Source organism: Gadus morhua, chromosome 15, assembly GCF_902167405.1.
Source record: "Gadus morhua chromosome 15, gadMor3.0, whole genome shotgun sequence".
In the NCBI taxonomy this organism is placed as follows: domain Eukaryota; kingdom Metazoa; phylum Chordata; class Actinopteri; order Gadiformes; family Gadidae; genus Gadus; species Gadus morhua.
In genome coordinates this window covers 13,342,230-13,354,783 of record NC_044062.1, presented here as the reverse complement: position 1 = coordinate 13,354,783, position 12,554 = coordinate 13,342,230, and the positions used below count along the sequence as shown (strand labels likewise).

The following is a 12,554-nucleotide window of genomic DNA, read 5'->3' as shown; positions in this document are numbered from 1 at the left end:
CTAATAAAGACTGTGAACACAGTGGTCCTTCAAAAGCAGCTTATTCTCCCTCCATTGAATGACATCACCAAAGACATGTTGATGACAAAAAAGATTGATCTCTGTTGATGATGCAATTATTGTTTCTCTCTTCCTCTGCACTCACATGATTGATGTGTGTGTGTGTGTGTGTGTGTGTGTGTGTGTGTGTGTGTGTGTGTGTGTGTGTGTGTGTGTGTGTGTGTGTGTGTGTGTGTGTGTGTGTGTGTGTGTGTGTGTGTGTGCCTCTACCAGGAATGCATGAACCCGTGCTGTAACGCTACAATGTGCACTCTGAAGGGAGACTCAGTGTGCGCGCACGGACAGTGCTGTGAAGACTGCATGGTAAGGAGGAGGATCAATAACATAGCTCACAAGGATCAATGATTAACTGTTGCATCTTAAAGGGTCAGTGAACAACAATGAACAACATGGACAACAGGTGTAAAATCCAATGTTTTGGCCAGGCTCTGCCAACCGTGTGTGAACGTTCTGCTCTGCTCTCCAGTTAATAATGTTACTCTAACGTGATATTTATATATTGAGGATTGAAGAGGTTTATGTATCAAATGCACGGTTAAACACAGGGTAGTTCTGAGAATCAAAATTCTAGGGTCAAGGCCCCATCTGGGTTTTAGGTAAAAAAAAAACAACAACACAATAAGTAGGACTATAAGTGCATGAAATATAGAGTTCCAGAAATTGATTTCTTTGAATAAATATATTTATAAAATACTACCTTATATATAAACTCTATAATATCCACATTATAATATATATATATTTATATATATAAATATATATATATATATATATATATATATATATATTTCCCATTTATCGACATTAATATTTCACTGTAAATAGAATGACATCAGAACCCAAAATTTCATACGTTCACATCGATGTGGAGGAGCGATGACGCCTGTCCCACCGCATCATGCGCATTTGCCTTTGTCATGTAAATGCATTTGTGTAAAAGAATATCACAGGTTTGTGTTTCCATTGAAAAGGTATTGTTGCTGCCGATGATGAAGTGTTTTGTAGCAGTGCATTGTGTTTGTAGCCTAGTTTCCATATTGATTCATTTTGAGAATCGTCTCTTAGCATTGATTTTATTCACGGCTAAATTACATCTTGTTCTCACGTAGAAAAGAAAGCACAGGAGATGCCTCACTGCACACCATGAAACCGTGTGTGTGGGCGTTTATCTGCATGTGTGTTCTTGTCTTCACATGCATTCACGGACGTCAGTATGTGTCCATATCCGTGTGCATGTGTGTACGTTTTTGTATGCATAACTGAACATTTGCGTGTGTGCATGTACCTTAGTGTCCAGCATTGACACAGAAACACGGCTGTAGGTCGGCGTCTTAAACACGCCTCATTATGGCAAATGGACTGCATTTGTATAGCTCTTTGGATAAAAGCGCTTTATAATATTTCGTCTTGAGCCGTTGGGGTTAGGTGCATTGCTCAGGGACACCTCAACACTCACAGCTAGGAGGAGCCGGGGATCGAACTAGCAACCTTGCGGTTACCGGCAAACCCGCTGAGCTACTGCCACCTCATTAAAACCAAACTGTTCCGACAGCTGAAGCTAGCGGGCACGCCGTGCCGCGAGGCGGGGAACTCGTGCGACCTGCCCGAGTTCTGCACGGGCACCAGCCCCCACTGCCCGGCCAACGTGTACCTGCACGACGGCCACGCCTGCACCAGCGTGGACGGCTACTGCTACAACGGCATCTGCCAGACCCACGAGCAGCAGTGCATCACTCTGTGGGGACCCGGTGAGTCCCCGACCACAAACCTGTGTGATCGTGGTCTCTCAGACGCCCTCACGCTAGCCCCTTTGTCGATGTGTTTCTGTTCATCTGTCGACACTCGCCATCGGCCTTGCTCAAACTCTCTTTCACTCTCTGTTTTTCTTTCTCGCTCTTAATTAATCAGTCTGATGGCCTCTTTCACTCATTTTTACGGTTTCTTTACTCTTTGTCAAACCCATGTAGGTTTGATGAAGGGTTTAATGGGAGTTTATTTTGGGTCTTTAAATAGTTAGATTATATTCCATCTTTCCCCTCACCCGCCTCCTCTCCTCTTTTGTCCTCGAGGTCTCAATTTAAATTGCTCCTATCTTCCATCTTTCTTTTATTCTCTCTTCAGGAGCCACCCCTGCCCCGGGGATCTGCTTTGAGAGGGTGAACTCTGCGGGGGACCCCTACGGGAACTGTGGGAAAGATTCCAAGGGCTCCTTCGCCAAATGTGAGGCGAGGTAAGACCGAAACCGCTGCTACTGAGCTGGGGTGAAAAGTACACCGCACAAAACAAGCTCACTCTGTATCGTCCTCAATAATCTATCACATTAGCGCAATCAGAGACCCCGAAAAAATCTAAAAAGACTGGCGTGACACCTTATAATTGCCTCCAGCTAATTAGCTAATCAATCCATGCAATTGTTGTTCGCTAATTGTTCCGTCATCCTCACACTTGAGTGGAGTTCTCCCTAATAAAGGCCCCCCGCTAATTGATGTAATTGCTCTAATGAATGGAGCACTTAGCAGAGTTGTTCACTGCCTTTGAGCGATTATCATCACAGGCGGAAAATGCACTCAATACCCAAAATGCACTCTTAGATGTTGATGTGATACTGTTGTTACGACCCGTCCTAGGGGTAACCAGGGCGTGACGTGCCCTGGTTGTGCATCTGGTTATAAGCAACGTTTCATTTATTGTCTTTGTTTTGACAGTTTACATATCACTCATTAACACAATCACGCAAGTAGTGCTATCTTTTTACAAATTAATATATGTGTGTTTGTGTGTGTGTGTGTGTGTGTGTGTGTGTGTGTGTGTGTGTGTGTGTGTGTGTGTGTGTGTGTGTGTGTGTGTGTGTGTGTGTGTGATACACAGGGACGCAAAGTGTGGTAAAATCCAGTGCCAGGGAGGGGCCAATCGCCCCGTCATTGGAACGAATGCCGTTTCCATAGAAACCAACATCCCCCTGCAGGAAGGGGGTCGCATTCTGTGTCGGGGGACCCACGTGTACCTCGGGGACGACATGCCGGACCCCGGACTGGTTCTATCCGGTACCAAGTGTGGCGAGGGAATGGTGAGGGGAAACGCTTTGGACATGCTGTAATATTCAACCGTTCACATTCTCAATACATAGTACTGCAGAACTAACACCAACCGTTAACCCCTTCCTCAACTCAATACATACCACTGTAGAACTAACACTCATCCTTTCAGATGCTCAATACATACTACAGTAGAATAAAACAATAACCTTTAACCCTTTCACATGCTCAACACATAGTACTGCAGAACACTAACCCGTTCACCTACACAATACATAGTATTGCAGAACTAGCATTAACCCTTTCACATACTCAATACAAACTAACACTGACCTTTAACCCTTTCACATGTTCAATACATACTACTGCAGCACGAACACTAACCCTTTCACCTACTCTATAAATATTATATACTGCAATATACTGCAGCCCTAAACCTGTGTACCTACAATACACTTACTTGCGCTTCATATACAGTACACATGCTTACGTATATTCTCTCCATCTGAAAAGATGTGCCTGAACCGCCAGTGCCAGAACGTCAGTGAGTTTGGCGTCCATGAATGTTCTGGAAAGTGCAGCGGGCGTGGGGTGAGTTGTGCAACACCAGATGATGGCTCCATGTTCTTGGTTTTGTGTTATTTTTTAAAGTGTTACCTCTGGATGGGACAAGAGCTGCACAGGAACAACATTCATAACTGTAGTCACCATTAGACATTAGGGGGATTATTTACCTTTGTAGACCTTTAGCCAACTATATCATCCAAAGGGATGAGGGTTCGCCCTCTTGTTCGAGAAAGCCTCCAAGTAGGCTGTGGATCAAATACAGTACTTTAGTGCCCCCGAGGTCTTACACTATCCTACTCCATGTATAGATGATTTAATTCAGGTAAAAAGTCATTACAATTTGGTTTAAAGTTGTAGACAATATGTTCAAGGGATTGCTCCGAGGCTCATTAAAAATCGATCTATTTCGGTACCTCTTGTAATTCTCCTCAAGTGCAATTATTGTAGCATTTCATCATTTAAAGTATGCGGAGGAGCGATGCTAACCACGGCATTAGGGGAACAGTGTTTGCTATCTGTCTTCGCTGTGCGGCGCGGAGGCAACAATGGACCTACAGTGTGAGTTATGGCAGCTGTGCCGTTCTATCAATCTTTATTGGCCCTCTGAGGTGAAATCAATTCTGTTAAACAGCCTCGTTTACACCCCGCTTAAGGATCTGTCCGTCATCTGTGGAGTTTGCTGCAAGGAACTGTACGGTATACAAAAAAATACCTTTTAGGATAACCTGCTTCTAATCACATAACCTGTCATCTTTTTTTAAGTCTACATCTCAAAAGCATATCGGTGATGTATTTGTAAAATATAGAAAATATAAAAAAGCTGACTGACTGAAGACGTGTCAAGGGGAAAATACCTTCTAAACCTTCTGAAATACCAATAGGATCAGGACAATGGCCGGTGCTTGCTTTAAACAAGTTCAAATTTCTCTTCCCATTTTCTTATCAATATTTGAACAGAACTCTTTCATCTTTTATGTACTTTGTGGTTTAGCTCTGCTAAGGCTTCGCCTGCAGCCAGATTTACTTTTTAAAATGGCTTCAGCCGAACTTCAGTCTCTATCACAGAGATGAATGAAACTATATGTTTTACATCTCCTGATCGACTGATCAAATCATTTCCTTTTTCCCAATGCATAATAGATCAAAGTGCTTAAAGCACTTATTATTCAGAAACAGTCTGTAACAACAGATAAGTATGTTTGGGATCAGCGACAACAAGCTAAGGAAACATATAATGAAAACTTTGTTGGCTGGAAGTTAAGAATCAATGTTTTGAATCTTGCTTAATCCTGAGATTTGTTCACTGATAGACAATTTCTGAATTGTGTGAGATGAGCATTTCCAATAGCATTTACATTTCCTGTGAATAGTTCTAGCACTGTGTACAGGATTAAACACAGTAAACAAATATTTAATAATTCATAGTGAAATATTGCAGTAATTGGCATATTCTTATTTCTGGCTGTTTTTTCAATCCACAAAATCAAGTTTGCTGGCATATAAGACATAGATATTTAACTTGACTTTGTTGGTTGAAGAATTGTTAAAGGGGAGAAATCCCTGTCTACTAACAGTCTAATGATTCATAGCTATGAGCAAACTTCGAGTAAATATCTATAACAACCAACTGTAAGAAAAATTGGGGTTTGCAAGAACTTTCAGACCTTAGTGAGCTCCCTGGCCAGAGGCGGTGGGGGAGCCCTGACCTCATGAGTGCTGATGTTGTGTTCCCAGGTGTGCAACAACAAGAAGAACTGCCACTGTGAGTCCCATTGGGCGCCCCCTCTCTGCCAGGGTTCAGGCTTCGGGGGCAGCATCGACAGCGGGCCCATGAGAGTGGCAGGTAGGCTGTCTCTCCACACCTCCACAGCTACTGATGACCTAAAGAACCCAGTGCCGATATACTGTTTAGCATTCGTATAGCATGCAGGATAGTCTGGTGGTAAGGGTGTTTAACTCCAAGACAAAATTGAAAATGCCCCAAGAGAAAATATGTTGAAATTAATCATTAAGGAATTTATTAATTGATTAACTTGTATTTAAATGAAAGGTATCTTATATGAGGGTTCTGCTTATTGTATCAGTTGCTATATAATTGTCCCTTCTCTCCCGACATTATGTCATGCGTGTGTCATCGTATGCGTCCTTGTGCTGTGCGTGTGCGTCATCATCTCGTCCCACATGTAGACGTGCGCGTGTGCGTATTAACGTGTGTGTTGTCATACGGCGTGTCAGCGGACAGTGTGTCGGTTACCGTGGCGATCCTGGTGCTCCTGGCCATCCTGTTAGGCCTCACCCTGGTGGTGTTCCTCAAGAGGAAGTCAGTGCTGCACTTCCTGTTCGCCAAGAAGAACAACAGCATGTGGAAGCTCAGGTGACCCTCCTCGCCGCACTCAGAGCTCCAGCGATAGGCCTGGCTTCCTCAACAGCGTGGTCTGACACATCAACACGGGTTCTTGCGAAAGAAATCCCGGAAAGGTTGGACCGTTGACCCTCATTGGTTCACCTTGGAGACCACTTATCCCGGACCGAGGACGTCAATGCTCCAACTTTTCCAGGATCTATTGTTTTGTCGGAAAAGGGAGTTGATTTTATGCATGAGCCGTACTCTAATGTTACAAAGTTCTAGAGCGTCGTCCCTTTAATAAGAAATACTGTTTGTTTCTCTGCAGATCTATTGAGGCGAGCAGACCCAACAGTCCCACAAAGACCCAGTCCATGTTCAGATTGTCCCCACAGCGCAAGTCCCCAATCAGGTCCTCTGGAAACCACAACATATACAAGGTAGCTGGCATTCTCAGTTGCTTCCTCCACCTCTCTCTCTTCCTTTCTCTCTCTCTCGGTCTGCACTTTGTCTTCTGAAGAGATAAGTTCTGGGGAAAGCACAGTGTCTGTGTGTGTGTGTGTTCGCGTGTCCACATGCATCCGCATACACATGTGTGTTTGTGTGCGCCTGTGTGTAAACATGTGTTAACTCCTGTCACGCTCCTTGACTATGATTGCTATTGTAATAATTCTCTATTAGCGGCTGTGGGTCTCTGCAGTAGGCCGACAATAAGCCAGGGTTTGGCACGGTCACGCTTATCCAAACCTATTTACCTACCGGCTCGGTGTGAAAACAAACAGGGGGGCAGGCGAGGTAATTGATTCAGACACAGAGTCTCTCTCTTGAAGAAATATGAATTATAGTGAGTCGTTGGCAGCAGCCAGAAGTGTGCGGGATACAATGACGCTGGGTGTTTTAATGAATAGAAAACTGTCATAATACTCCTGCCGGTTGTATTGTTTCTGTCTGCGGTGAAATGGTTTTTTGTTTTTTTTGTGCTCTCCCAGGCGGCACAATGCGCTTGATTGATTCAGGCATGCCAGGTGGAATGGGATGGATGTTTGTACTCGAGTCAAACGTTGACATTGGGTTTGGCGAGAGCGGTGTGTGCTTTTGGTTAATACATGCGTCTCATTCGTGCAGGGATGTACTGTATTCATTCCATGTTATTTATAATTCAGGAATTCGATGTAAGACATGTCCTGACATTTGGCGATGTATTTCAATTATAATGCACATGAAGACTTTGACAATGGAACATTGACTTTGACGTTAGGTTTGACATTGAGTTTTCTTTGGTTTGCTCATCATTGCTTCAATGTTTTACTAGATGCACGTACTGTATTTCCCGCACCAAAGAACCACGTCAACAACCCCTGCCTCAAATACTTCTCCGTGTAACACATTCACTGTCAGAAACGTATCGCTTGAAATCGGTCGAAAAGAAATCCCGCCGTCTTCCCTTTGCAAAAACAAAGTCAGGTTTGTCTGCCAGCAGAGTGTTTGGAGACGGACGAGAGGCAAGCAACAGACTAGACGAGTGACTCGATTGCAGAATGATGTGTGGTCCTATTATCTGTCCTCAGACGGGAGCAGACGAGACTCTCAGACTTCTGCGGTTGTTAACCTTTATAACTCCACACGCCGGCTTCTCTCATGACACTCTGGCATCGAGGCCGCAATACAACCACAAGTTACTCCATAAATGTGTCTTTCACGACATGGATAAATACCCTGCTCGGGTGTGATCAGCCAGCACCAGTTAAATCACTTAATTATCTCTGGTGGACGTCCACTATACCGTCCAACTGTGAGGGTAATTGGGAATGGCCGATTACACTGGGTCATCCAGATGTACAGATGGCCGGCTCCCATCTTTACAAGGTGTGTGTGTGTGTGTGTGTTCGTGCATGTGTGTGTGTGTGTGTGTGTGTGTGTGTGTGTGTGTGTGTGTGTGTGTGTGTGTGTGTGTGTGTGTGTGTGTGTGTGTTTGTGTGTGTGTGCGTGCGTGCGTGCGCACGTGTGCGTTTGCCTCCGTCCGCCAACTAGTCTGGTCATTTCAGGTGTTTTTTCTGGCGCTGTGGCACTGACAGCTGCCGTGGACAATTGGTTCCGATGTGGCTTCCAGCAGTCTCATTTTATTAGGACTGTTTACTGTGTAGTCATTTAGGAGACGGGTTTCGATACAGATTGACTTGTGGTGAATACAGATTCATGTGGGAAGAGATGGAGGGTTAGGTTATCCAGCTCAAGAATCCCTGCAGGGCGGCCGGGGACATAGGGAGCTGGAACCCAGTACGGAACCCACTATCCATTACAATATGCTGTCCCTATTCTGACCGGATTAAGGACAGTGTTTTGTTCATATTCTGACTTAAGCTATCAACTGAACATCCGTCACAAAGTTATAATTCTATTAATGTTGATAGTCTGTCTGTGATTGAATTGTACAAATAAAAGATGGCCTGATTGGCACACAAAACGCAGTGACAGAAAGTTTGAAAGAGCCAGAGAAATGATGAAGACAGGAAATTATGCAGAACACGGGACAGAAATGTTCTTGCTGGAAGGGACAACACTTTTATCGATGAAACGATGAACTTAATAACTAAAAAATAATGTCTTTGTCTCTCCTCTCTCCCTCCCGCTCTGTTCCCCCCTCGTTCTCACCCTCTCTCCCGTGCTCGCTCTCTCGCTCTCCCCCCAGCCCTCTCTCCTGAGTTCAGAGCCCCTGCTGCCCCCCTGCAACCTCCAGTCCCAGAGCCTGCGGCGCCTCCCGGTCTACCAGCCGCTGCACATCAGCCACCCCATGCCCGTGTCCCTGAGCGTGGGCCGGTCCAGCCAGCCCACCCTGCCTCCCCTCCCAGCCCACCACAGGCTCAGGCCGACCCACCCTGCCTCTCACCTGCCCCTGCAGTTGGCCGCCGGCACCACGCCCTTCCACAGCCTGCCTCGCCAGCCCACCTCCTACATACTGGACCAGGTGTGTGTCATTCTGCACTCTCTGTCTATTCTACCGGGGGTCTCTTGTGTTTGGGTGTTATTCTGCTAGTTGTGTGTGGGTGTGGGTGTTATTCTGCAAGTCTATTCTACTGGGGATCTTTTGTGTGTGTGTTTGTTATTCTGCTAGTCTATTCTATTGGGGGTCTTTTGTGTGTGGGTATGGGTGTTATTCTGCTAGTCAATTCTACTGGTGGTCTTTTGTGTGGGTGTGTGTATTATTCTGCTAGTCTATTCTATTGGGGGTACTTTGTGTGTGGGTGTGTGTGTTATTCTGCTAGTCTATTCTACTGGGGATCTTTTGTGTGTGGGTGTGTGTGTTAGTCTGCTAGTCTATTCTATTGGGGGTCTTTTGTGTGTGGGTGTGTGTTATTCTGCTAGTCTATTCTACTGGGGGTCTTTTGTGTGTGGGTGTGGGTGTTATTCTGCTAGTCTATTCTACTGGTGGTCTTTTGTGTGGGTGTGTGTATTATTCTGCTAGTCTATTCTATTGGGGGTACTTTGTGTGTGGGTGTGGGTGTTATTCTGCTAGTTTATTCTACTGGGGATCTTTTGTGTGTGGGTGTGTGTGTTAGTCTGCTAGTCTATTCTATTGGGGGTCTTTTGTGTGTGGGTGGGTGTTATTCTGCTAGTCTATTGTACTGGGGGTCTTTTGTGTGTGGGTGTGTGTGTTATTCTACCAGTATAATCTATTTGAGGGTATTTTGTGTGTGCGTGTATGTCTGCATGTGCGTGTGTGCGTGCATGTGTGTGTGTGATGAGAGTCTTGTTGTAATTAGCCCAGCAGATGTGGATTTCAAATTGAAAATGACACCGGGTTTTGTTTTGGATGGTTATTGCGTCTCAATGAGGCCGTTCAATATCACATTGTTGTCACAACCGCGGTTAATGAGGAGGAAATCATAAATATGTATGCAGCGGCCCGCCGAATAATGCTTTGAAAGAGAACGCCGTTTGCTAATGTATTTCTTCATACAAAACAGAGCATTAAGAGTCAGGACACCATCTTGCGTCTCCGCGGTTAACCAGTCCCCGTATTGATGTTGGGCTGCGACTGATCAGGCTCCTTGAGTATCGACTGCAGAGAGGGGGTCTGCTGATGGGGCTTCTCTCTTCATTATGGGCTGCAGGGGGGAAGCAGTGAACCCATGGGGTCTGCCCGCAGTTGTTCCCGCCGCTTTCATTTGGTCCTGTTGGTCTCGGCAAACGCGCCAATTTAAGAATGTCAGGGCCTTTAGGCCGGACCCCCTCCAGGGCTACTGGACCCCCTCCAGGGCTACTGGACCCCCCCCCCCCCCCCCCCCCCCCCCCGCTGCCCCTCACATCCAGACACTACCAGGGGGAGGGAGGGGGGGGGGGGGGGGGGTATCAGATGTGGAGGAAGGTACTTTGTCTGCTGGATGCAGATCATGAAATCACTTCCAGACGTGAAGATAAACATGATAGAGGGACCAGAGAGAGAGAGTGAGATGGTTCATAGCTCAGGTAACCGACGGCAAAACACCCATTATATACAATAGAGAAAACACTATTCGACAAAAGAGAACTAATGGGAATAGAATAATGAATGATTTCCATCTATGTATACATTTTGCAAGTTATGATTTGTGGTGGTTAGGCCTGTGTTTCAGAAGTGACTTCTGTTGAATTTCTTGATACATGTCATTAATGAACAGGTGGGGGTTAGGGCACCTTGCTCTCAGATGGCACAACACAGACATTGGGGATAAAACTCAAATTCCCAGGCTTTGGGCTGGGAATCCACCCCCCTAAGCACTTTACTATCCTGCCCCTATATCTGATTTCTCAGCATTGAAGAATTAGTTGGGAATGAAGTAGAGAAGATAATCCTGCTTGGATTTACGCTAATTAAAAACCAAGCAGCCGTGTGAAGCCAACGTTGTGAGAGCGAATCATTTGAATAGAAGGCATGTTTACATGATTAGCCAATCATGTAAACCCTATTTCAAACAACATGTAGTGGCTAGAATTGTAAACCTTGTAAAAGGCTTATTTTTAGAAAGAGAAACAGAATTGTTCATGTTTTATTGGCCAATGGGTTGTGCAATATATTAAACCACAGAGATCCTCAGCGTTGTATCTTCGGCAAATGAAGTGAGCATGTTTTTATCAATCAGCGACCAAATAAGGCAACACTTATTTCCAAACTGCCAGGCCATCATTGAAAAAAAATATATTCTGTACATATGTATAATATATACTTGCTAAAAAGTACAAGGGTCCAAAATGAACCCAACCCAGTTAACTTTCTCTTTGAAATCTCCTAAACGTTCACCTGAGGACCTAGTGGTCATAATAACTTCAGTCTACAAGCTGAGACATTCTAACAGATATGGGTTTTTTGTTCTGCTGTTTGAGGTTACACAAAATGATTACTTTTTTGGCGAATTTTAAGAGCTTAGCAGGAGATACTTGTCACGTTTCCAAACAATCATCTGTTCCAAACACTCCTGCTGTATTCCACTCAGCGGTCCACAGCCCTGCCTCCCTAGCAGACATCAGAAAGGCTTTGAGATGCTGCAGTCTGCTGCACTCTGAATACACAACAACATAGCCAATCGAGGGACTATTTTTACTTGAACGTCAAACCACAAAAAGGTTGTTAGATTCAATCACTTGATTACTTGACTTCATTCCAAATCGCCATGATGAAATGAAGGTCTCAAGCCTCGTGATCAGGTAATTCATCAAGACAATTGAAACCACCGAATGAAACGAAAAGTACTTTATTTGTCCTCTACGTTTCTAAGGTGTGTTATGTGTGTTGTGCATGAATCGAGCAATTCCTTCAGCACATCTCAATAGGTGAATGGCGAATAGCACGTGAACAATATGAAAAATAATGGTCCCTCTGGGAGGACATTGGGGTAGCCAATTATCCGCGGTACCTCTCACCTTGCGACTGGCGCCACTCGGCAGGCCCCATGGCGGCAGGCCCCATGGAGGTCCTCACAAACAGGTCTTAACCGGAATGCGTGTAAACACATCGGCGCGATAACCTTGTGTGACTTTGTTTCTCGTTGTCAATGCTTTTTTTTTTGTCAGCTCCTTCTTCGCAACTCTGTTCATGAATGATTTAGTGCCCCCCTTCACATTGTTGTCTGAATGGTATGCATGAAGTGATATGCTAATAATTTTGGTTTCAATTTTCTGTAAGATGCTTCTGTAAATTCTTATGCAGCTCAAGGACTTCTCCATTTATGCGATCTGAATATGTATGTGGAGAGAGACAGTGTGTGTGTGTGTGTGTGTGTGTGTGTGTGTGTGTGTGTGTGTGTGTGTGTGTGTGTGTGTGTGTGTGTGTGTGTGTGTGTGTGTGTGTGTGTGTGTGTGTAAGGATCAATAAATGAACAAAGTGCTGTTGTACTCTATACGCCCAGTGAGTCTACATACCATATCAGTAATCCATATTTCGGGGATTACCGATATGGTATGACGTTACATGTGGCCTACCATTCGTTCCTCATAGCATGTTACATCCACCCTTTCAATAAATAACAGAACTGCTCACTGCAGGCACTGCACAGTGTTGGAGTCTCCAATAG

General features: G+C 44.8%; 1 protein-coding gene across 2 annotated transcripts in view; it reads left to right on the top strand.

Moving 5' to 3' along the window:
- adam12b (ADAM metallopeptidase domain 12b) overlaps window positions 1-12,554 on the top strand; it is a 68,913-nt gene that overhangs the window by 53,775 nt on the left and 2,584 nt on the right. Inside the window, exons 13-21 of one of the 2 annotated variants that reach the window (XM_030379162.1) lie at window positions 274-363; window positions 1,613-1,808; window positions 2,182-2,290; window positions 2,929-3,127; window positions 3,609-3,686; window positions 5,397-5,505; window positions 5,850-6,036; window positions 6,335-6,446; window positions 8,696-8,971. In XM_030379162.1, the coding sequence (XP_030235022.1) occupies window positions 274-363; window positions 1,613-1,808; window positions 2,182-2,290; window positions 2,929-3,127; window positions 3,609-3,686; window positions 5,397-5,505; window positions 5,850-6,036; window positions 6,335-6,446; window positions 8,696-8,971 (1,356 nt within the window). The remainder of the gene's footprint in view (window positions 1-273; window positions 364-1,612; window positions 1,809-2,181; window positions 2,291-2,928; window positions 3,128-3,608; window positions 3,687-5,396; window positions 5,506-5,849; window positions 6,037-6,334; window positions 6,447-8,695; window positions 8,972-12,554) is intronic. The other variant, XM_030379163.1, reaches the window with a different exon arrangement.